Source organism: Lemur catta, chromosome 3 (genome assembly GCF_020740605.2).
Source record: "Lemur catta isolate mLemCat1 chromosome 3, mLemCat1.pri, whole genome shotgun sequence".
Lineage (NCBI taxonomy): Eukaryota > Metazoa > Chordata > Mammalia > Primates > Lemuridae > Lemur > Lemur catta.
The window spans coordinates 13,848,293-13,874,166 of record NC_059130.1 but is presented as its reverse complement, the minus strand read 5'-3'; the positions used below and the strand labels follow the sequence as shown (position 1 = coordinate 13,874,166).

General features: G+C 46.8%; 1 protein-coding gene across 3 annotated transcripts in view; it reads right to left on the bottom strand.

The window, feature by feature from the left end:
- The window catches only part of ELAPOR1 (endosome-lysosome associated apoptosis and autophagy regulator 1), a 74,691-nt gene that overhangs the window by 12,509 nt on the left and 36,308 nt on the right, over positions 1-25,874 (bottom strand). For all 3 annotated transcript variants that reach the window (XM_045546700.1, XM_045546699.1, XM_045546701.1), the window contains exons 2-10: positions 20,757-20,877; positions 18,060-18,252; positions 11,968-12,115; positions 11,413-11,493; positions 10,743-10,848; positions 10,457-10,606; positions 4,205-4,293; positions 1,019-1,196; positions 256-384 (exon numbers count right to left, since the gene is read on the bottom strand). In XM_045546700.1, the coding sequence (XP_045402656.1) occupies positions 256-384; positions 1,019-1,196; positions 4,205-4,293; positions 10,457-10,606; positions 10,743-10,848; positions 11,413-11,493; positions 11,968-12,115; positions 18,060-18,252; positions 20,757-20,877 (1,195 nt within the window). The remainder of the gene's footprint in view (positions 1-255; positions 385-1,018; positions 1,197-4,204; positions 4,294-10,456; positions 10,607-10,742; positions 10,849-11,412; positions 11,494-11,967; positions 12,116-18,059; positions 18,253-20,756; positions 20,878-25,874) is intronic.

Here is a 25,874-nt window from a genome sequence, read left to right as displayed (position 1 = left end):
GAGACTTTGGTCAGAGACTCTGAAGCTCTCAGAGCAAGACCTTCAGGGTGCATGCTCGTTGTTTCTAGCTCTGATCTTGCATCTGAAACTAAGTTTTGGCAGAATGTATGCTCATGAAGAGCGGAACTTTCAAGGGAATACACGATATAATTAGCTTATTTTTCTCAGACACCACTATTATGAAGAAATGTGACATTGGAAGAACTGAGGGAGTGCAGGGAGTGGACAGCTCATGGTAGGATGAGAGGATGTTACCTGTCATGCCCTTGTACTCAAAGTTGATCCCACTGAGAACAGTCGTTTCCATGTTTGCGGGCAGCGTGTTCCACCACTTGTATTCAAATCCCACGGCAGGTTGGGTCCCAGCTGGGCAGTGGGTACAATCTGGGGAACCACAGATCCACGCATTCAGCAGGAAGGCTGCTTACGGCCACCCAGCCCAATGACGGTGGTCACTGAGTGCTGCTGCACAAACTTCTGTCAAGCTGACTCAAAACCATTCTGACAGTGTATTTAACTACAGATGAGGTAAACACTGAGCCTTCATTCCAATATGCCAACCATCCTACTTGCCCCCCAAAATTTTCATTTCAAAACTTAAATGTATCTTCTAGTCTGATGCATGTAGTTCATATTATTGTCACATTACCACTGACAGATACAAAGATCCCCCCAAGGTGGCATAGCTTCTAGGTTCTGATTACGTCAGGCTGGTCATCCCAGCCCCTTAAACCTAGAGAGCGTCTCCACCACATGCCGCAAGCCTCTGTTGTGAGGGTTCGGTACCTTCCGGCCTGAGTCCCATTCGCGGTTGGAACGAGGAGGCAGGAGAGCAGTTCTCAAGTCTGACTCTGACCTATAGACAGACCATGTCTCCGCCTGAACTCAGTCCTCAGAGGTGGCCTGGTCCTTCCTGCCTCCCATGGAAGGGCAGGGGCCGCATTCTACTGGCCACTCTAAGTGCCCACACGGCCCACCCCCAGGTGTGACACGGGGAACAGGGCAGTGAAGAGGTTACCGGAGCCATTGGAGTAGGAGCCGTACGGGCAGGGCTCGCAGGTGCTGTTGTTGGTTTTGAAGAAGCCTGGGTTGCAGGGTGGGCAACGGTTCTTCACGCCAGAGGCAGGTAGTTTTACTGCCCCCTCAAGGTCTTCGCCACAGATTTTTGGCTTGGCCCATTTGTACATGAGCTGCGTCTGTGGAAAATGGATTAAGTGCGGTTCAGCCTGTGTGGGGCTTAGCCTGTCTTCAGGACTCTAACTTGCAGATGGGGGTTGAGGGGTGGAGGTGGGATTCTGGGCCAGATGACAGCTCCACCAGGGTGGGGAACTTGGTGTTGGTCACTGATGTATCCCAAGCACCTAGCCCAGTGCCTGGCACATGGTTGTGCTTAGAAACTACCTGCCACATGAAGTGCCTGGATGAAGAGGAAGACACCTAATGAGGACTTTGTGATAGAGGGAATGGGGGCAAATTCTCTTCAGAGAAAGCTCTGATTCCAGTGTAGAAGCTTATTACTACCAAGCTCACAGGAAAAGCAGCTGGTGAAAATCGCAGAACACAAAAAGGCACACAATGGAGGTGGCTTACATAACTCCTGGGGAAAGAGGAAGTGGCTGAGATGTCCCAATTTGTTTTCCAAGTGGTATATTCTTTGCTTTTTCATTTATTCAGTAAGCATTTATAGAAAGCCTAATATATCTATGTGCCAGACCAGACCTGGTGTCTCAGAGATGAATGAGACATGGCTCCCGCACTGGGTACAAAGGGGACCCCTGGTGAGTCAGGGTGAAGTTGGACAGCTCCAGTCTTCCCGTGTGGCCCTCAGACCAAGTCAGGGGCAAAAAGGTGCCCTTATGGCCCGCACTGAGGGGCTATGAGAACGATCTGCACAGAGTGCCATGCATGCGAAAGGACGAATGCGTAAGGCCTCTATCCATTTTATCCAGGATGAGAAATGAGAGGCTCTTAAGGAGGGACCCACACTTTCTCCTCCCCCTGCTCAGCTCAGCCCTCCTCCCTGTGAAGAGCAGCCAATGGAGAGCCCCGGGCTTGCATGTTACCCTTACCCTGCCCACCTGTCTCCCGGGAGTCTCAGGGCGAGGAGGGTGTTGGGAGTGGGGACACTGACGTGGGCCCTCTCCCGGAGAGGCACATTCAGCAAGCCCAGTGCATTGGCCATCTGGGTCCCTGAGAAACCACTACGGCACGGCAAAGGTGAGAAGGGCCATCACAGGAGCCAGCTCGAGGTGTTTCCGTTCATTTTAAAACACGGTTCAGAGACAAACTGAAATCACCAGACTGAGCAGAAGCTGTGTGGGCGCGAGGCACAAAGCAGGGGACTTCTGTAAGGCGCTGCTGGTGAATGCATATTCACGCACACGCCTCACACCACACGCCTCAGTGCTCCTCTGAGCGGGGCTGTGGCTGTGCTGCAGGGTGGGCACACGGCCTTTGGCCTGACCCAGCACCTCCAGGACCGGGAGTGGCCAGTCAGCCAAGGCAGACATCCCGGCTGGCAGGCAGCAGAGCCAACTACAGATCTAGAAGGCCTTGGTCTGTGCCTGGTAGGTGAGAGAGTGGGACAGAAGGCAGGAAAAACACTCACATTCGCTCACATATGAAGAGGAGGGAGAAGAGGAGCAGGATTAGTTGTCCCCATTTGATTAGTGAGTCCACTGAGACCAAGAAGATGACAATAATTTTTGCAAGGTCATACAGAACACCGGACACTATGGAACTGAGTCTAAGATGCAACTGACAAGACACGCAGCCATTCTGTCTCTGCTGGGGAAGGGGATGACGCTCCAAATATAGGTGGGAAGATGGTAGTGGTGGTCAGAGACGACGATGAACAATAATCACTGTTAAGGACCAGACTTTATTCCATGCTTAATTAGCAAAGGGATAATTCAGCCAGCCATCCAGCCAGCAAACATTTATGCATCCTAATAGCCAAGCACTATGCTTAGTTCTGAATGCAGAATTCCCGTCTCCTAACGCTTTCTCCTTGACAGGCTCCGGTTTAGGGATACAGACAGTTCATCCAGAGTGTCTAACCTGAGTCAGATCCCTCTACCTGGCCCTCGAGCCCAGCCCGGCTCACCACTGCTCCTGGAACTCGCCGGGCACACAGCTGCCTCCTCTGCTCCTGCCATACCCTCTGCCCGCAGAGCTCCACGATGCCTCCCTCATCTCCTTCAGGTCTCTGCTCAAATGTCCCCTCTTCAGAGAAGCCATCCCTATACTTTCTAGAATAGCATCCCCATCTTCTATCATTCCCTATCTCCTTATCCTGTTTTATTGTTTTCCTTCCTACTACTTGTTGCCATTTGATACATTACACACCCATTTGTTGTCTGCTATCTCCTTCTCCGCTCCCTGCACAACAAGAACTAAGAGCTAGATGTTCCCTTGGTTTTGTTCATTGATGTGTACTCAGTACCCGGCACGGTGCCTGAAATGAACAAGCAGCCTCCTCCGAGAGGCCTTCTCTGGGCCCCAGTCCTGGTCGCTCCCCGCCTGGGCTCCCCCAGTGCCCTGTACGCCTCTCTGGTCGCCTCATTCACGCTCATCTCGCTCCTCTCAGCCTCCCACACAGGACTGGGACTCCCTGGGCGCAGGAGCCTGTCCCAGTCATCTCTGACTCCCCCGCCTGCAGCACACCTGCCACACCAGTTAGCACTCAGAGGGAGTGGCTGGCTCAGTGGCAATGCAGACAACCAAGGAAAGCTCTTTTCTGAGGCAGAAAGCCTGGGGGAAGAGAAACAGCAGCAAATGAACAAGTCAGGCCATTCTCCAGTGAGCCAGGAAGGAGGAATCAAGTCCCCTTGGCAACCCGCGAAAGTGGCGCTGAGGGGACAAGTCTGACAAGCTACACGAGGAAGTAAGTGTGCACGGAGAGGCAGGCACTGCCCAGAGCAGCTAAACAAATGGGAGAAACCAAGCAAAAGAAAATGAAATGTTTTTTTTTGAAACAGAGCACATGTGAATAAGCAGTGAAACAAATGTGGCAGAAACAGTTTCCTGACCTGAAAGTGAACAAAGCCATCTCGTTTTGCTCCCTGACCAGCCCTGGGGTCACCTGGAAGGTCTGTGGGGTTTTATCTGGTGCCAGCTTGGCTGACTGCTCAATAGTGGCAAAGCCCGGGGGGCAGGAGACAGTCCCCACGGGGCAAAGGGGCTCCAGGACCGTGGTACCCACCTCTCCATTGGCATCGCAGGCCGTGTGTGTGTAGAAATAATCTTTGTCTGTGCAGGCTGGGCGCACTTTGCAGGAGGAGGATCCTTTTTCTAAATTGCCGAAGCAAGAATAAATATTGGAAGTTACATAAGAAAGCCGAGCTCTTGACCACTTGCTCATGACTGTTACTCCCAAGCCCCCAGGGTACATCACCACATGCCCACCCTTCCCCTTGCCCCAGTAGTGTCCTTTCCAGCTCCCAAAGCCCTGCTCAGATATCCTATTGCCCCTCTCCCAGCTGCCTATGAGAAACCACTGGCCCCGCACCACCGTGGGACAGGGTATGGAGAAGTGGCCTGGCCAGAGGACCAGCGGGGAGGGGTGGAAGCATCTTGCGGGTTAGCCACCACCAACCCAAGTCCCTAGACACCTGCCATCTTCCAGTGCCTCAGTGTCCTGACTGTGGGTGTGGTTTTGCTACTCCTGAAGGGTTGAAGTAAAACAGTAAAGCTTAGGACAGCGCTTTCATACTCTTATTCCAAGCCTTTCTCTGAATTTTCTCTTAATATATGCCTCACATGAAGGTCTTCTATTTTTGAAATTTCTCTTTCTTCGTGCAACCAGCCTACACAAAAAGCTTGTGATTTCTCTGGACTCCACTTACGACATAAGGGTCTTCCCACCTGCCTCAACCCAAGCATGCCAGCATTATCTTTAACCCTTGACCTTTGCCTAATGAAAACTGCTCACTCTCGGTTTTATCCTGCTCTGTGTGGTCTCCTATCTGTTAGTTCTACTTTATCCCTGAGAGCCTCTGCATAACAAGAACCATTTCAATGAATCCCTCTTTAAAGCAATGGATTTCACCTTTTTTGAATTTAGAAACTCTTTTGAAAAATTGAAGAAAGATGTATAATCCATGCAAATAAAATTTTAAAAAGTTTTCCAGGGGACTGATCTTCTCCAGAATAAAAACCACTGCTTTATAGAGTGCACATGACAACACTACTACTACTGCCACCAAGACTTCTAATATGGCTACTGTGTCACCTGCAGGTAAGCATTTAATAATGATAAGACCTCCTCTCTCTCTCTCTCTCTAAATATATATATATATATATGTATGTATATATATATATATATATATATATATATGTATTACCTGGCAGGCAGTATGGTTAGTGGAATAAGATTTTAAGCTAGACAGGTCTGGGTTTGGAACCTGCTTCATTATTTAGTAGCTGTGTCACTTCAGGCCTCAGCCTTCCCATCTGCGGAGCAGGAATAGTAAGATCTACCTTGCTGGAGCCAGCACATACCTGGCACATTGTAAGTAGATACTCACTAAATAGCAGTTAACTATTAATACTATGCATGTTTGGGGATTATTTTTATTTGAGAACCATCACACGAGAGATTTAATAAGGATTAAAAGTCTCTTCTTCTCCTTTCCAATTAAGGGCTTATTTCTCAGTTGATCCTTCTTTTCCCCAAGGCACCACATGAGTTCCTGGATCAGAGACTCTCCTAATTACAGCCTCGCTGGCCTGCACTGGGAAGTTCCCTCAGCTGCACCTCTCCACACCTCTTCTGTTCCCGTCTTATTAGGCCGGGCAAGAGGGAACGACTGGCTGAGAAACAGCTGGGGTCTTCTCAGCTCATTTCCTTTGTTAACAAGCAGAAGGCCCAATTCAGCATGGAGGGATCCAGGGACTCCAGCTTTGGACTGCCTTGGCCAGGAGAAATTTGGGGAGAGACGCTGAAAACGTGCCAATTCCCAGGACCTTGCGTAGTGGGTGTAGCAAAGTACAAGTGTAGAGAATGCATTCCATACAAACCCCTTTCTCTGCTTGTCAAATATTTGCTCAGCCTGACACCCTACCTCCAGGTTTTAGCAAAGATGGTCCAGCTGTTTACACACTGACCACTGTTAAGGTGGTTTTAATAAATGATTAACCAAAATGCTGAGACAGACCTCACTTTCCTAGCTCAGGTTTCATGGAGGTGTTTAAGTTGGATACTAGTCAAGTTTGAAAGATCAGCCTAAATGTTTGGTTGAGGGAGTGAGAAGTGATTTGAATAGGACTGCCGCTGAGCAAAACGGTAAGAAGATAAAATTTATCTCAGGGACTCCAGCTCCTTTTTCTGCACCTCCCTTCTCCTTTCAGTATTTTCTCCTCACCTCCAGGAGTACAATGTTCTCACTGGGACCCCTTTTATCAAAGGAAAACGTTTCCCCTGAGAGATTAAGTACCTAATGACACAAGGCCCAGCTCAGACACCATTTCAGACTCTTGGCAACCCCTTAAGGTTTCTGAGTTTCTCTTTATTCATCTGTAAATGGTAAAATCACTCCTGTACTATGCTATGAGTAATAAATGAAAACTAATGTTTTGTCATTTGGAAAGTACTATACAAGGGACTAATTGCGGTAGTAACCTCTACCAAGAGTATTTTCCTATCAAAATAGGAGTGTTGGGACAGGTCTTAATGTAAATAAATTAATAAAATTAGTGCTTACTATGTACGTGCAGGCCCCTTTCTAAATCCTCTACCTGTATTTATCAATCCTCACAGTCATGCTATGAGGCAGATATGATTACTGTCGTTCCCATTTTATAGATGAAGAAACAGGCACAAACAATTTGCAGAGCTGTTTGGCACAGCTACTAAGTGGTGGAGCAGGGATTTGAACCCTACTAATTTAGCTCTGGAGCCCACACTCTTAAATTCCATGCTATTCTATTAGGAAATGGATTGTTAAGATAAACAGAGCACAAAGAAATTAATCCTAATAATCAAATTTTAGGTATCAACGAGAAAGACGCTTTTAGCCAAGCTTTTGTCTTGAACATCTCTCCTGTGAGTTCTCCAGCCTCCACCCGCATGAGCTCCGGCTTAGTTTAGGTCCTGGTCACCAGCAACGGTGCCTGCTGTGGCCTCTGCCTCCAGCCATCCCTCCCTCCCCCGTGTGGCAGCCAGAGGGGTGTTTCAAAAGCACCAGGCAGAGTGACCGTGTCACTCTCCAGTTTAAAATTCTTTAATGGCCTCCACTGCTGATAGGATCAAATCTCAATTTGTTTTCACTATAGCACAGAAGCGTTGCCCCGCAATCTGTTCCCCGCCTGCCTCCTGGCCTTGGATGCTACTTCTGTCCACCTAATCTCCAGCCAAAGTGAATTACTCGCAGTTCCCTAAGCCGTCTGGCCTTGGCTCACGCTTCTCCTATCCCCAAAGTCCTGCCCCCATCAAATCACCCATTCATCTTTCAAGACTCAGCTCATCTTTCAAGACCTCAGCTGGTGAAGCTTTTCCTCCTTTCCCAGAGAGGATCAGGCACTTCCTTTTTTTTTTTGCTTGCACTCATGCTACACCCTGCACTCCTATCCCAACACCTACTGCACCATGGAGAGTTACTGCACTTAGGTGTTTACGTAGCCACGTTTTGACATAAACTGAAGGGCAGGCACCAGCTCTAACCCTAGCACCAAGTGCAGTCCTTGGCGCCTGGCAGGCACTCAGAATATATTTGTATAATAAATGGATGGGTCTTCTCTCCCTCCCTTCATGCACATTTCATCATAGGCTGTCATCAGACTCTGCATTTTGCCAGCCTCCCACCGCCCCTGCATTCTGAAAGAGGCAAGTCTCAAAGAAATGTGACTCTCTTTGTACCCTAAGCTAGTGAGGTTGTCAACAAGTTGACCATGTTCTTTATATTAATAGTAAAAGCTCACTTCTTAGTCTAAGAGACAGATTGAGAAATCAGTGGCAGGCTGGGTGTGGTGGCTCACACCTGTAATCCCAGCACTTGGGGAGGCCGAGGCGGGAAGATCGCTAGAGGTCAGGAGTTTGAGACCAGCCTGGGCAAGAGTGAGATCCTGTCTCTACTAAAAATAGGAAAATTAGCCAGGTGTGGTGGCGCATGCCTGTAGTCCCAGCTACTCCAGAGGCTGAGGCAGAAGGATTGCTTGAGCCCAGGAGTTTGAGGTTGTTGTGAGCTAGGCTGATGCCACGGCACTCTAGCCCAGGCAACAGAGTAAGACTCTGTCTCAAAAAAAAAAAAAAAAAAAAAAAAGAGAGAGAGAGAGAAATCAGTGGCAGAAAGAGAATAGACTCTGAGAATTCAGACTCCCAACCTAACACTTTCATAACAGCTCTCTGGATAAAAATCAGTTGCATAGAATTGATTGAAACACACATAGGCAGTTTTTGTAGAACCACCTTGCCATCCAAACTCTTGCACAATTGCTGGGCTGGAAAGGGAGCCAGAGACTTCAACTAACAAAGGCTGCTGTTGATAGAGGTAGAGCAGGGAAGAGGAATAAGAAATTGAAGTGGAAAAACAGGAATTTAGCCTTATACATTAAAAACTTCCTCCAAGAGCTAAACATTATTGTTCTGACTAAAAACTATACTCATTTGGCAAGATCTATGTAGAGAAATAAGACTTTTATTTTAGGAATTGTGTAGAAATAAGCAATTCACAGGTCGATGGCTGGTCTTGGCAGAGCAAACACATACTATAACACCTGTGTGAGGTGTGCGTGTGTCCGTGTAGGGACATGGGGGTCTGCTTGAGAAAGGGCCTTGAGAAGGGGCCCTGTGCTGGGTTTACATAAAGTTCTGTGTAAGGAGGGAAAAACAGAGTAGTTATGAGTGTTTCCAGGAGAAAAGAGGGAACTGTTTCTCTCTCCCTTCTTGTCTGTTTCAGAACCTGCCTTGGAGGCTGACCCCCCTGCACCTGCCTGAGCACAGGGTGCCTGGTGGCACTGCCTGTCTCACACCAGAGCCTCGATGCCCCCTGAGAACCCCTCAAAGGACCAAGTCCTGTTTCTCAAATTGGGATGCTTTAGGAAGCTATCCAAGAACTGTAAACATAGGCTACTTCCAGCTGTCCCCTCCCTGTCCCTCAGAGTAGTGGTTTTCCCAAAATGCCTGCTTTGAATTCAACAGATGCTGAGGCTGATCAAAGATTGTAACCTCTCCACCAGCATGGTGGCTCACGCCTGTAATTCTAGCACTCAGGGAGGCCGAGGCAGGAGGATCCCTTGAATTCAGGAGTTCGAGACCAGCCTGAGCAAGAGCGAGACCCAGTCTCTACTAAAAATAGAAAACCTTAGACGGGCGTGGTGGCCAGCACCTGTAGTCCCAGCTACTCGGGAGGCTGAGGCAGGAGGATCCCTTAAGCCCAGGAGTTTAAGGTTGCTGTGAGCTGGGCTGATGCCACGGCACTCTAGCCCTGGCAACAGAGGGAGACTGTCTCAAAAAAAAGATTCTAACTTCTGTGTTTAGTCCTTGTTATCAAAATATTTGTGCTTATCAATGCAACCTCATGGTTCTTATACACTAACTTGATAATAATTGCTATAAACTAAAATGTATAAATTTATACCTCTTGTATCTACCGTGTCTATTGCTTATAATTATAACCTTATATAAGGTTTCATTTTAAAAGAAGATTTCACTGCTTAAAAAAAGATCACAACTTCTTTCGCTAGCTTTCCTAATCCCTCCAACTCTGAGTTGATTTTCTTTTTGTCACGGCACCATGGCACTTTTTGCCATCTAACATACTATATAATTTATTAAATATGTATCATGTATTTCTTATAGTTTCTTTTATTATTTTTATTTTTTCATTTTTAAGAGACAGAGTTTCACTCTGTTACCCAGGCTGGAGTGCAGTGTCACAATCATAGCTCACTGCAGCCTTGAACTCCTCGGCTCAAACAATTCTCTTGCCTCAGCCTCCTGAGTAGCTGGGATTACAGATGCATGCCACTATACCCAGCTAATTTTTAAATTTTTATGGAAATGGGGTCTCACTATGTTGCCCCAGCTGGTCTTGAAGTCCTGACCTCCAGCGATTCTCCTATCTCGGCCTCCCAAAGTGCTAGAATTACAGGCGTGAGCTGCCGTGTCTGGCCTATTTCATATAGTTATTTTTCATAGTCTGTTTTCTCCCCACTGGAATGCAAACTCCATGAAAATAGGGACCTTTGTCTGTTTTGTTCACAGATGTATTCCCAGCTCATAAAATAGGACCTGGTAGGTAGGAGAGGCTCAGTAAATATTTACTAAATGATTTCATTTTTATTTACAGAGTGATTAGTGGAAATATGAATTAGCAAAGGGTCTTCCAGGGCAGGGAAGGGTTTAAGAATTATTGTCCCCAGTTTGGCCAGAAGGATGGCTCTACTTCCTGGTTTCTTCCTGTGTATTTGTTGGTACCCCCCCACTCCCAAACTCTCCCACCTTCAGAAACATCACCTGAGTATTTGTCAGGGTCACACTGGTGGCAAGAAGTTTCTCCTTTATTTGAATAAGTGTTGGCTGGGCAGAGTTTGCAAAAAGAGGAGCCCTGCTTGGCTGCATATGTGCCGGGTTTGCAGGGGAAGCATTCTGAAGTGTAGGCCACCCCTAGGGAGAAAAAACAGCATAGAAAAGCAAGGACTGACCCTGGAGCCTGGGCCCCCTGGGGACTGACTCCCACCCTCCCTACAAGATCAACAGGCCAGGAAGTCAGTAACTCCACCTCCAGCCCCACTCTCAGTACCTGTTATGGCGATGTTTCTCACCAGCACAGCCTTGGAAACTTTGGACCCCACCGAGAAGGCTGTGGTTCTCCAATAGAGGACATTATTGCCTCGATTTAACTCGACCTGAAAACCACAAGCAGGAGGTGTTAGTTCATCACAGAGACAGATGTCACTAATGTGTGGGGAGCTCTCCTCTCACAGCCTGCCTGGCTGTGCCTACGCTGACCCTCTCCCTCCTCTTGCTCAGCTTTGCCCTTCCTCCCACCTTAGCTTAGCTCCTCTCTTTCTAAGTCTCCTCCTGCAACCCTGTCATGTCCCCCCCTCTGCTCCCTCGATCACATAGTCCATGAGCATCTCTTATGGCCAGACCAGTAAAGGGACCTGAAGGTACTAACAGCAGGGTGACTGGCATCCCCTCATTCTTCTCTGGTTCTACAGGGAAGAACCCCCATCCCCAGAAAACACAGCCTTAAAGCTAGAAAGCTGCTGGTCTTTGGGTCAAGCCACAGGAGCAACAAGTCGGCCACACCCATATTCCATCAACTCTAGAGGAGAAGGAACATAGTGTCCCTGTCACATCAGAGCCCTGCTGTGCTAGAGGCTCAGACTGGGAGGAGGTGACACTCTGAGGAATGGCCCTTGGTCCCTTTTCTGGGATCTCCAGGAGAAGGCTGGTGTGATACTCACACTGTGGAATTCCCATCCTTTCTCTGTGGTTTTCATCCACCTGGAGTCATCCACATTGGGCTGGCACTGGTCGTTCTGAACCTGAGGCACAGGAGTTTGGGACCAGAGCCTCAGCTTTCTAAGGAAATGGGTGCCTTACCCCATGCCACCAGCCCTCCAGAGGGCCCTTCTGTGAGGAGAAGAGTTGTCAATTTCCTTGAGGGACTGAGCTGAGAATGCACGAGCCTTGAAGTAGGGCAGGGGCTAGATGCACACGCAAGCGTCTGAGCATCGACATCAAAGAAACGATGCGTAACTCAGACATGCTGTTTTTGTGTCTGAGCAGGACAAAACACCTAGAAATCTTCCAGACTCTCTTCTGCCCCCCAAAGTCCTTTGACTTTAGCCTTTTCGCCTTGCCTCTTTAGGCCTCAGCTCATTTTGCCCATAGTTCTGTCCAGAGGGAAAACAACTGTGATGTCCCAAGCAGAACTACACTCATGATGGATTCTTGCAAATCCAGCTGAACCTTGGGGAGCCTGTACCTCCCACCCTCTCCCTTGGCCAGGGGCTTACAAAGAACTCGAAGATGATGCTGGAGTCTGGGTAGTAGTATTCAAAGTTAACGGTGCCAGACTGCTTCAGGTTGACGGCGTACATCAGCGTGGCTGTGCATTCGTCCGTGTTGGAGGCGATGTAGTCACCCCGGGGGACCCACTTGGACCTGTGAGGGAACAGGAACCAAGTTCATTGGCAGGAGCACGGCCTGCCAGGCTTTGTGCCACGTACAGGTCTCCTGTCCCGCATGGTCTCTGGGAATTCTAGACCTGTGATTCACAAGCCAAGCTTGGACCTGAACATTGCAGTGAAGAAGGACTAAAGAAGCTCTGAGGTAGATCAAGGAGCCTGGAGTGCAGCCAACAAGAGAAAGGCAGGCAGGTAACCTCCCCATACACAGAACTACCCAGCAGGTAGATGGCAGGTGAACTGGGGGCTGGGTAAATACTTATTGGTTGCTTACTATCTCCCAGGTATTAAACTACATGGTATTTGTCTTCTTTTAACTTAATTCTTATTGTATTTAGAGATGGGGTCTCGCTCAGTCACCCAGGCTGGAGGGGGGTGGCACAGTCATAGCTCACTGTGGCCTCAAACTCCTGGGCTGAAGCGATCCTCCTGCCTCAGCCTCCTGAGTCTGTGTAGCTGAGACTACAGGCGTGCATCACCGTGCCCAGCTGAACTACATGTTTTAAATTCATGATTTCTTTTCCTCAATAAGAGGAAGTGCTATTTCTTTCCATTTAACAGATGATGAAACTGAGGCTGGGGGAGTACCATGCCCAATACCACGAAGCCAGCAAATGGCAGGGCTAAGATTCAAACCCACCTCTGCCTAACTCCAAAGCTGCCAAAGTCAGTCAGTAAACACGGATGTTCTTCAGAAGTCAGAAGTCCACCCAGTCTAGTCTACCTGGTTTTCTGGAAATGTCCACTTTATTCTTTTTTTTTTCATATATCAGTTGAATTTGCAATTAATGGAAACATTCACTTGCAGATGCTACATGTAAGTGGTTTTTATGGGAAGGGGTAAGGCCAGAGAACCCCAGAGACAACCAATCTAGTCATGCCCAGGGGCTTTCCCTACGCCCACCACCTCTGAACTGCCTCCAAACTCGTCTCCCCGCATCCAGTCCTGCATCCTCCAACCCCTCTCCACACTGACCACGTCACTCCCCTGCTTAAAACCCCTGTGACTGACTCCCTGTTCCCCTTAGGATGAGGTATGAATTCTTGGCCTCCTCTTTATACTCTAGCCCTACAGAATTTCTTTCAATTCCTCTGCCAAACTTCTCTTACTCCTGGGCCTCCCCACATGCTGTTCCCTCTTCCTAGAACAAACTTCGTCTTCCTTCCCTCAATATTTAATTCCTACTCATGTCTTAGAGTAAATGCCACTTAATCTAAGAAGTCTTCCTTGACTCTATCTGCCTCTGCTATGGGTACCCTCAGCTCTCTTTGTTTCCCTCCTCACGTCCATAACCCCATTCTATTTTATTTATCTTTAGCATATTATGCAATATTTAAGACCTACACGAAGTTATAATGAACACTCATCTACCTGCCACCCTGCTTAAGAAACAGCACAGCAAAAGCCTCCGTGTGCCCCTGGCCAACCTCACCCCCTTGCCTGTGACACACTCTCTTCCCCACTGCCAAGTGAGCACTTCCCTGAAGCTGTTGTTCCAACATCCCATGTATCGCTCTATCTGTATGTATCTCTACACAATATACTGTATGGTAGTACTTTGCATGTTTTAAAACTTTATGTAAATGGTACTATACTTTTATGTTCTGCAACTTGCTTTTTTAGGGGGAGGCTTCAATATAATAATTGTAGGATTCATCCATGTTCTCACATGTAGGTCTTCTCCCTTCATTTTTACTACTGTGTAAAATTGCTCTTAATGGCTCTACCATATTTATTTATTCATTACTTGTTGGTGGACATTTAAATTGTTTCCAATTGTTTGCTATTGTGCACACTCTGCTATGAACATTCTTGTTCCTGTCTCCTTATGCACATGTCTGAGTGGAATGCCTGGGAGTAGAACCATTGGGTCAGAGGGTATGTGAACCTCCAACTTTACCAGCTACTGCTACCCTGTTCCCCAAAATGGTCGTATCAATTTACACGCACCAGCAGCATAAGAGAGCCCCTGGTATTCTGCATCCTCTCCAAATTTGGAACTGTCAGACTTTAAAATTGTTGCCAATATAATGTGGTAGGAAGTAAGTGTCTAACTGGGCTTTAAATCCTATTTCCTTGGTTACTAGTAAGGTTGAGCATCTTAGTTTATTTGCAATTTGAGTTTCCCCTTCTGATCAAACTTTATTTTAATTCTTCTTCAGCTGTCTATCTTCCTGGTTGGCCTGTAGACTCTGTGAGGGCAGAGATCAAATTTACCTTGCTCACTAATGTATCCCCAGCACAAAGCCCTGGGTCTGGCACAGAGGAAGGACTCAGGGATTAAACAGAGGAATGTGGGAATGGGTGATCAAAGACAACCCCACTATTTCACTGTTTTGCCCGACACTAGACCAGGTCTCCAATTGCTTAATAATGGCCAGTTAAGGGAACCTCAAATTAGTTCACAGGTTTCCCCCTGTTTGCCAAAATAACATGGTATTTCCTGTTCTTCAGTAGTCCGTGTTATTCTCAAAATGGAAACATGAACTGAGCTCATCCAAAACATCCCAGCTAACCAAGGAGAGAGCATTGATCTCTCCTTGTTGAAAGAGACTTTTAGTGCTGATGTGCTCCATGGCATAAGCTATAAATAACTCCTGAAGTTTGATGAATAATTAAAAGGATGCCATAAGTGGGTCACATTTGCAAATGCATCTCAATTCTGATTTTCATCAGAGTTGTCACTGGTAAAGACATTTCCACATTGAATAATAACATATTCTGATTAATTTCCAGGGCCAGGCATTGCTGTAAATTCTTTACCTGTATCATCTCATTTAATTCTTACCACAACCTATGAGAGCACTATTTTTTCATCACTTTCAGGATGAAGGAACTAGAGGCTTAGAGGTGATTAGGAAACTTGTCATAGATCAGTTAGTTGTGATCTGCATATAATGTTTTTAATTTCTAATGTTTACATTTATTTTTCTCTTATTTTTATTTCACTGTCACAGTATTAGAGCTTCTGCTCACTCTTTTCTATATGATATCCTGAGCACATAGCACATGCCTATGATCCCAGCTACTGGGAGGCTGAGGCGGGAGGATCTCTTGAGCCAATGGTTTGAGACCAGCCCAGGCAACATAGCAAGACCCTATCTCAAAAAGAAAGAAAGAAAAAAGAAAAAGAAAAGAAAAAAAAAAGAGAAAGAAAAACCTGGCATATTTTCTTTAGGAATGGTCTTCTAAAAACAAAACTAACATCCTTTCTCTTACTCCCTCTTCACTCCTACTGCCTTTTGCTTATCCCAGTCTCTGATCTCAGACTGTTTCCTGCACCTTAGCCCTGGGACACATACCCAGGAACCACGGAGGATTCCTGAAGGCTCGGGATGCTGCCATGAAGACTACATTCAGTTGGTCTGTTTTGCTCCCAATTATTTATTTTGTGTCTACTTTGGGCTAGATGCTATGTTATATGCCAGAGACACAGCAACAGACCAGGCTAAAGCTTGGCTTGCATTCTGTTTCTAGTAGAGGAGACAGAAACTTAACTAATCACACAATCAGTCGCATAGTCATGACTGTGATAGGTACCACAGGAGAAATACAAGATGATACAAGAGTGTGTAACAGGAGTCTATGGGGTCAAAGATGGTTTCTTTGAGGAGGTGACTTTTAGGCAGAGACCTGAGGGTTAAGTAGGAGTCATCTAGGAGAGGGGACAGAGTCCAAAGGCCCCAAAAAGGGAAGGAGCGTGGTGGTCAGTGTGGCTGGAGCACAGCAAGCGAGAGGGCAGGTACTTGGGAGAGGCTGGGCAGAGGCCAGAGCGGCACGGCCCCGCCAGCACTCTGAAGGTAGCTGATTTCATCCTGAGAGCAATCAGTAACCATAGGATCCAGAGTTTTGAACAAGAAAGTATTGTGATTGGATATTTGTTTTAAGAAGATGAATCTGGCTGCTGAGAGGACAGCGGCCGAGAGGGGGCTGGAAGTGGAAACAGGAGACCAGCTGGGAGGCTCTTAAGGCAGAACCGGCAGGAGCCGACGCTGGCTTGGGTGAGGTTGGAGGCTGTGGGGCTGGATTTGGGCAAATACACAGCTGAACAGGAAAGCCAGACACTTGGGCTCTTGGTACCAGCTGAATCATTGCCTTTCAGTGGGATGGTGGGAAACCACAAAACCTCTCCAGGTGGCCGTTTCCTCTCCATCTACAGAGCAGAAACATCCTCTCCCTCCCTCCCTCCCTCCCTCCAGGGATGTCGTGGGCTGCCTTAGGGTCCAGGCCCTGATATAGTCTGTGCCATAAATTGTTATTAACCTGCCCGCATTCTGCCTTGCTGAGAGATAATGATTTCTAGACTCTCAGTGTTGTCCCCAGAGAGAGGAATCCTTCCTTTACACGGGTAGGAATTGATTGAGCCAGGTCTGCACCTTGTCCATGGTCAAATGACATTCTCCATTAGGACTCAAATGGGGATTGGTTGTCTTAACCCACACATTCCCTTTCCTTCCAGCTTGAATCCTCTCTAGCTTTATCTCTAGCTTTATCTAGCTTTTTTAATTTCTTCTGCACTTTGGTGTTTTATTACTTCCAAATCTCAGGCTATGTACAGGAAATGAGAGCATTGTTAAAATAAAAAAAAAAAAAGGACCTAAAATGGCCTGGCTGGCACCGCCAGCCACGAGGAACAGTGGGGCCTGGGCCCTAGGGCCTCTTGGCACTGTGTGGCCTGTGCACCTGGCAAGCTGGTTTTGCAGTTGTCCTGGCAGAGCTGGGGGGGCAGAGCCTGCAGTCTTGTCCCCAGAGGTCTGGAGTTGCTGTAGGTGTCCCTAGACATGCTAATGAATTTGACACATAAACTTGAACTCTAAAATAACATTAAAGCTGGATGACATATTGAACACCTGCTTTTTGGCTCAGACAAGATTTAGGTATAGGAATGGGGGACATTGGTCACAGTTTTAGAAATCCAAGTGTAATACAATTCTTAAGTCCCTTCTATCCATTTGATCGCCTGGGTATAAGAGAAACTCACTTAGTTTTCCTCCCATGTTCATTGTCAATATTTAACAAAGAGCAGTGTACTTTCACATCCTTGCATCCTTCCTCTTTTACTCCCTAGGACCCAACATTGCCTTGCACACACTAAATGTCATTTGAAGATGGTTTTATGGGGCAGCAGAAAGCTTGGGACCAGGTTGGAATTCCAGTCTCACCAGTTGTAAGCTGGAAAACAAAGGGCAGGTCACTTAACCTTGCTGAGCCTCCAGTTCCTCCTCTCTGTAATACGAACAGTAATACCTATTCCACGGGGTTCTTGTGAGGATTAGAGAAAATAGTATGTGTAAAGCACCCAGAATAGTGTCTGGCACTCACACACAGTGTGAGAAAGAATGAGAGTTATGGATGTGTTATGCACATCTGAAATAAATAGCCAGTTCTCCACATACCTTGGACTGAGCTTTTCAATTACAGGCAAAGGTCTCCTTCTGAGCTAGGAAATTTTCCAGGCACTGGGGTCTCAGCCAGCTCTGACCAAAGCTCGGGTCTGGTCTTACTCTATCCCCTCATAAACTCAGGTGAGGCAGAACCAGTTTTAGAAGTTAGCACTCAAGCCAGGAAGAGCCCCGACTCTTGGCAATAAAGCATTGTGTTCTAGTCAAGTTGAGGAAGTGTGTTGGCTGATCCAAAATTCCACGGTGGAAATCCAGTGGGTTTTGTCTTAAGCAGACTGGGCCATTTAACTTTTGTCCCCCCTTATCTACTTTATTTCCCCGTGTTTTTCACCTCCCACAAAATGCCTGTCAGTCACTGGTAAGCTTAGAGCAGTGAGCATCTGAGGCGGAGTGACATCCAGCAGTGCCGGGGGACCTGCAGCAGCCCTGGCCCTGGCAGCGTGGCTCCTCTTCCCATCCTGTGCTCCCAGCCCAGCCTGAGGAGCAGCGGAGGGGCAGGGGGTGGCATGTAAACTCACGAAGTGCAGTTCTCGGTGGACTCAGAGAGGCCATCATCGATCTCCATGTTGGCGGAGAGGCTGGCAAAGCCGTGGGGCAGCTCATCCCACTCGTCGAACCGGATGCCTGTGCCGAGGGAGTAGCGGCCCTCTGCGCACGGCTTACAGGACTGGTCCTTCATGTCCAGAAACTCCCCGGCGTTGCAAGAGAAGGCTGGAAAAGAGGACGGGGACACGGGACCGGGGTGAGGTCGCCGCAGCCCCAGGAGAGGTGGTCGGGCTGTGGGCACCCCCAAGGGAGGAGCACAGGGCTGGGTGCGAGGAGTCTGACCCACTAATATGTAGGACCATGGCAGGTATTGTGTGATTCTGCTTGTATGGAATGTCCAGAAAAGGCAAGGCCATCGAAGACAGAAAGTAGATTTGTGGTTGCCAGGGGCTGGTGGGAGGGACCTGGGGAGAGATTGCTAATGACATGAGGTTTCTTTTCAGGGTGATTAAAATGTTCTGAAATTACAGAGTGAGGATGGTTGTCGTGAATACTCTAAAAACCAATGAATTTTACCTTTAAAGGGGTGAATTTTATGGCATGTAAATTATATCCCAATAAAGCTGTTAATAAAAGAGAGAGTGATTGATTTAGGGCCATGGACGCTCTGCCTTGCTCCAGGACTTTGAGCTTATCCCTGGCAGTCTCGTTTCCTTTGGAGAGGCACGTAGGCCATTCTGGAGCTCTCCAGTGAAGAGGATGCCATGGTCTCTCCTGCTGACCCCTCTGAATGGTGCACAGCCCTTCAGCCTTGAATCTCCCCCTTGAGTCTCTGGCCTCTGTCTCCTCCTTTCTTGTTCTACTACTACCATGCTAGCTGGGATGCCCATGACCTGCTAACTCAACCACTGCAATGCCCTCCTAATTAGGTCCCTATTCTTATTCTGTGGTCAGAGGTATCTTTCTAAAACACTGATATGCGCTACTAGTCTCCTTATTTAAAATCAGCCTAAGGCCGGGCGTGGTGGCTCACGCCTGTAATCCTAGCACTCTGGGAGGCTGAGGCGGGTGGATCGCTCAAGGTCAGGAGTTCGAGACCAGCCTGAGCAAGAGTGAGACCCTGTCTCTACTAAAAATAGAAAGAAATTATCTGGCCAACTAAAAAATATATATAGAAAAAATTAGCCGGGCATGGTGGTGCATGCCTGTAGTCCCAGCTTCTCAGGAGGCTGAGGCAGGAGGATCGCTTAAGCCCAGGAATTTGAGGTTGCTGTGAGCTAGGCTGACGCCACGGCACTCACTCTAGCCCAGGCAACAAAGTGAGACTCTGTCTCAAAAAAAAAAAAAAAAAAATCAGCCTGGCATTCAGATTCTACCACAATTTCCCCCAGACTAACTCTCCGTCTTGACTTTCCACTACAGCTCCATCTCCACCGCAATCCCGCCTGTCGCCTTCTCGGTGTTGCCTCCACCCAGGACCACAAGCTCGTTCCCAAATGTGTCGCTGTTCTTCCACCTCCAGACTTTTGCTCAAGTGGTCCTCCCAGCCGCTCCTGATTTCTAAGCACCCATTATGCTCATTCTTTCTCACACTGTATATGTCTGCCACCCACTAGGCTCTGAGCTCCTCCGAGGACAGCTGGCTCAGTGACTAGCACAGACAGAGTGGGAGCTCCACGAGGTTTGCTGAAATAATGAGTGGATGAATGAAAGTCTGCTCCTCCCACCACAGTGTAAGCTTCTGAAGACAGAGACGGGGCCTTATTTGTGTTGTGGTCCACACTGCATGTGCACATCATAGTGCTTACACGTAGTGGGAGCTCTCCGAAGTCGGCAGAGTGAACTGAAGATGGCTTATTTGTTTCCATTAGTCACACCTTGGTTCTGCTCAGATCTCAGCAATATCCATTTATTAACTTAATAAGTATTTATTTATAAATACAGTGCCTACTCAACCAGGCACTGTGCTGAGCTGATTTTAGAATTTGAATACCTTCAATCGCCTTTCAAATTCTTCAAATGATTCCTTAATTTCTAGTGCCTGATTTTTATTGTTATTCTCTTTGCATTCCTAAAAGAACAGTGCAAGGGCGGAGCTCCAATCGGTTGGTTACCCCATGGTACTTTTACAGAACAGTGCAGGAGAAATTGCCAATTGTAGAAAAGTTGTGACTGCAGAGTCACAGAGGCAGGGATGGGAGCTGCACCGAGACACTGTCTTTCTAGTGCACAGTCAGAGCCACAGTTGGGAGCATTCTTGTCTCCTGAACTGATGCCTGGTGCATTTTAAAGGATGTCTCTGCAGAAATTTATCCTCTCTGGCTTCCTTTTTAAGAACACAAGCAAATCGTAATCTTCCCTAATGACTGATTGTGGCTGGGGAGTGTAGATTGGAGAGAAATACATAGGCAAAAAAGAAAATGTGGGCAAAAAGAAAAAAAAAAATCCGAGTGGCACACAGCTGGAATTTTTGCTTATGCTGTATCCACTGATGGGATTTAAATTTTTTTTAAAAAATGAAAACAAATTCAAATATCCAGTTTGCATCCATTAAATAGTATTTTTGCACCAAATTTCAAAAGGGTTGGGGATGATGACTAAGTAGGGGAAAGATCTGACTCCTTAAGGCAGCTGCACTGCCAGGAAGGGCCTATCTTGGACAGCAGGAGGCTTGGAGGGAAAACCAAAGCTAAGTGGCAGGGAGGCCCTGGAGCAGGATGGCTGCTTACAGCACTCGGTGCCCTTGACAGGGTCGGGAAGGCTGGTGCACAGGCCCGGGGTGTGCGGCACGGCGACCCTCCACCTGGAACCCGTGCTGTCACACGCGGTGTACTCATAGTGGTACTCAGACTGTAGGGGAGAGAACAGTGGGCAAATGTCCATTAGCAGTGATCAAACATTAACAGCTTCCCACCCACTTCCTGCCCAGCAGGATGGCTACTGACAGTCATTGTCACAGTAATGGGCCCTGGAAACCCGGGCAGAGAGCCAGGCATCATGGTGCTGAAATGGTTACGATGCAAGTATGAGAACTACAGTAATTTGAATCATTTCTTTCCACCTGGCCATGGTCTAGTCCCTAGAAATACAATTTCTGTGTATCTGACTCCCTTCACTGTTGTGTCTAAGTAATGTCCTGATGGAACAGAGGAATGTGGGAAAGTAACTAAAGAACAGGCTAGAAACAGATGGAGTTTTTCTTCTTCCAAACTGTAGAAATTATGAGCAAGGACGTTTTAAATGGAATGATGTCCCGAATGGAAGGGCTAGTCCACAAAAAAATTACAAAGGATTGTCCCAGAAGCTGTATTTCTATTTCCCTGTGTTCCTCACGCCCCCTTATGCCGAGAATGACTACAAATTCCTACTTGCCTTTTATGAAAATGTCATATTTAGCCCAGGCAGGTGATGTGTTCTCATCACATGAGCCTGTTCACGCCTACTTTCTCTGTGCAGTGAGAAACTCACAGTTCAGTTGCTCTACCTGAACTAAGAATAAACTGAATGATAACAGCAAAACAGCCAAATCAAGCATGAAATAAAACAACAGCAAAAACAACAAAAAGTGCTACTCAGGAGAAAGAAAACACAATTGATGGCTCAAATGTTCTTAAGTATTTCTCACTCTTTTAGATCTTATAATAAACAACTGACCATGGAATTAGTGATGATTTGGGCTCTGACAAGTATTTCACAATCTGCTTTACCTAAAACTGTATTCAAACCCAGAGGTACTTTGTGTTACTGTATCCATAAGAAAAATAAAACTAATGTTCCCCTTCAATCCACATGACAGCATGATTACATGGCATGTATAACTTCAAGGAGCTGACACTAAAAATGAGACAGTTCTGAGTTTGCTAATCTAATAATGCATCAGGACCAAAAGGAAAAGTTTTGCCTTTTGGAATAGGCAAATATACTACATTTGATCCACTCTAAGATGCATGTTTTTTCTACATTTAACCTCTATGAAACCAAGATGCATCTTATAATTGACACAGTAAGGAAGCATTGTGTCGTGTTAACTGACAGAGCTGTTTCTTTCTTTGTGGCACATAAAAAATGGTCTTAGAAGAAGTGACATTATGGGTTTGTTGAAATATGATAAACGTATTGTTTCTTGATCTCTGGTTTCAGACACTTAGAATGATCAGAGAACAATTTTAGGGCTTCACTTTTGATTTCCTCTATGAGAAATATCACCAAATACATATTGTTTGCCAAGCACCTAGAGGTAGCAGATGTGCCTGGTGAGCCCAGGACAGCAACACATAAACTCAGCATTTTCACCTAGAGGGAGAAGGTGCAGAGGAGATGGGGAAAATTTATGGAACTTCGAGCCTAAATTTTGATCAGCATCTTTGGCTTTGGATTTAAATATCAGTGTCACCTAGGAAAGAAAGAGAAGACCAGGATGGGAGTTCTTTGTGCCCTGGGGCTACTGTCTCTTTGGGGCTATTTTTCCTCACAATTCCACTCTTTTCCTCATCTCAGAGGATGCTGAGGATAAATAAGGCGACTACACACATATCACATCAATTCCGGTTCTAAAAATGATTTCTCAAAAGGGTTTTGCTGCAAGAATGAGGGGTCAAATCCACAGTATGTAAATTAAATGGAGAATTGTGTGAACAAGGCAGAAAGGATTCAATGTTCTGCCCATGAGCGTAATCATGTGGTCTTTTTATAGTGCTTTCATTGTTCCCAAACACCTCATTTGATCTTCACAACTCCCTATAAGGCAAACAGAGCAGAGGCTGTTCCCTTCATTGCACCAATGAGAAAACTGACACTCAATGGGGTGAAATAGCTCATCCAAGGTCACACAGCATGTACATCACTGAGCTAGAACCCAGCCCCTCCCACCAGGAATCCTCTCCACCCTCATAGAGCTGATCAAACACAAACTCACACTGGGCCAAATTTAAAAGCCAAATCTAAAAATTAAATATGACAGTGTTGGTTGTCTGCCAGCAGCCAGGCTCACATTCTCACTGAGAATCAGTGTTAAAATATCTAATCTGTTCAAGTAGATAATTTCCATTCACTCTGACTGCATTTGGCCTTTTGGGAGCACATGGGCCAAGTCCATTACTTTTCATAGTCTTTCATTTGGTGTCCCCTGAGCCCCACTCGGGTGGGAGGTTTGCTGGGGAAAAATGGTAGTTCTAAGCCTTAGAAAATTTCCCTTTCAATATGTGCTAATTTATTTCATGCCATTTGGGAATATTTACAGCCTTGGAGGTAGCTGGCTCTGATGCACCTGTTTCAAATCTGAACTGTATTTGAGATCGTACCACTCAAGACATAAGCTTAGAGAGAGTTAAATCAGGGGTATAACTGGCAGGACTCCTCAATTATATTAAGTGTTCTGTGAACAATCCCCCAACAGTACCTCAATCTACCTAGTGATCTATCTTTGAAAGTGTGTAATCTGCATATTGTACAGATTCACCAAGGAGGCACACAAACACATTTGGTGTATATATCCGGCACACAATTCCTTCCACCCCACCATGCATAATTATAATGACACATATCCAAACCATAATGCTAAATGAGACACAGCAGGCAGTGGCTGCTGCCTGTTCATCAGGGAAATAAGGGAAGGGTTAGGAATAAGGGAAGGGGACTATTAGTTAATCCATCCTCCCCAGCATCACCCCACTGTGTAATACTCCTGGGCATATAAGGAGGAAGAGGAAAAAACTCTGAAGTTGAAGTCTGCTTTGCCTAATATTGAGCTATTTGTTGGTAACACTGGTCTTTCAGCTCCAGAAGAATTTACTCAGACCCACAATAGTTTTAGTCCTTGCTGTCTAGGTACTGAATGGACTGCTGAAATGATTTTTTTTTTTTAATTGCGAAGTCAGGATGGTATCTGGATGGAAACCTGTCCTTCCTTCCACCTTTCCCCACCTTTCTTTCAAAATAACCTGTCTTAGTTTTTAAATGATTATCAAAGCAATAGATTAGAGACTAAAGATTGTTGGTAATCTGTGGTTAGATGCTAGAGAAGTGTTTGATTGCCATCCACTGTGGAAAATAGATACAATTTAAGCTGATGAGCTGGTGACAAAGAGATGTAGTCCACAATGCTGGTGGTGGGAGGGACATAAGGACTGGGTTAGCCTCTTTTGTATGTCTTAAGTCAACAGGCCAGTAAGAAGTGATCCCACCACATGGTGCACAACTTCCCTAAGCCACAGTTGCCTTATCAAAAAATGGGGATACACAAATATCTGCCTTATTAGCAGGGCTGCTGTATACGGTTGTGCAGCCTATTCACAAGGTTACCTAGCTCAGGGCGTGAGTGGACGGTGAAATCTAGCTCCAACTACTAGGTGGTATGCCCTATCGTGGGGCTTTATCTGCCCTGAGAGGGAGTGCCTTTTTCCCATGTGCAATTGGTCAGCTGTGAGCATAATTAAGGTGATGTAGGTCAAGCACTTAGCACAGTAGGCTTTTTCATCTTCAAAACAACCCAATGAGGTGGGTACTATTATTTTACCATTTTACAGATGAGAAAACTGAGGCATTGTGAGGTGAACTTGCTCACTCAAGACCACATAGCCAGGAGGTTGCCAAGCCTGGGTTGGACCCAGGCTATCTGAACCCAGTCTGTGTTCAAGGCTGCTGGTATTTGAGAGCCTCCTGTCACACACACTCACAAAGTGTGTCTGGGGCTCAGCATTGGCTCTCAAGCTGCTGAAAACTTTGCAAGGAAAGCCAATCATATCAAAAACTTTGCAAACACACATAGAAGTAACATTCACAGGGCGTTGGGCAGGTTGGTGGGGAAGGGGAGATGGGTAAATTCATACCTAATGGGTACGGTGTACAATGTCTGGGGGTTGGGCACGCTTGTAGCTCCAACTTGGGTGGTGCAAAGGCAATATATGTAACCAAGACATTTGTACCCCTGTAATATTCTGAAATTTTTTATAAAGGACATGAAAAAAAAATTTTGCAACCAAGGCCCAGGGGGAAAAGGCTCAAGTTCAAAACTGTGTGGAATGGGAAGGCTGGAAAGTACTTCAAACCTTGGAGGTTCAACAAGGACATCTGTTGTTTTTGCCTGCCTGGTGTCCATCCCCCCTCCTGCTGGTAACAGCGCCCCTGTGGGAGGATGCATTGCCTCCTTATCATATACAGGCTCCGTGGGATTGTCAAATGAGGTGGCCCACGCTCCTCTGCCATGGGATGGACATGCGACCCACACTGGCCAATCGGGTGCTCTCCCTGAATAAGTGGGAAATGGGATGAGGGGGCTGAGAACACTTAGCCACTGAGCAGGGACCTCAGGTGGGTCGGAACTGAGAGAGGGATGGGGTAGGAAAGTGGGCCCGCTGGGGATAAGCCCCACCTTACTTCCCAGTTCCGCCTAGGGCTGCTGTTGGTGCTCCCCAACAAAAATCCACAAAAGGACATGTACTGTATGATTCCATGTATATGAGGTACAGAGTAGTCAAACTCATAGAGACAGAAGGTAGAATGGTGGTTGCCAGGGGCAGGGGAATGGGGCGTTACTGTTTAATGAGCACGGTGTTTCAGTTTTGCACGATGAAGAGTTCTGTGGATGAGGGTGATGGCGGGCTGGGGAGGGGACAGATCATAAGTAGATATGCAAATAAGCTTCATTGCCACTGCGCACTCTTGCTTGCCCTCAATTCTCCAGAGAAGGGTCTTGATGTCTAGACAAAGACTGGCAAAAACAGTAACGCCTATCTCTGACTCCAACCTGACACCAACCATTGAACTACATTTTTTCTTCTCCAAGTGACGGTGGTTTGAAAGCCAGGACACGCCAGCCCCCACAGACAGTTAGCCCAGTTGCTTAGAAG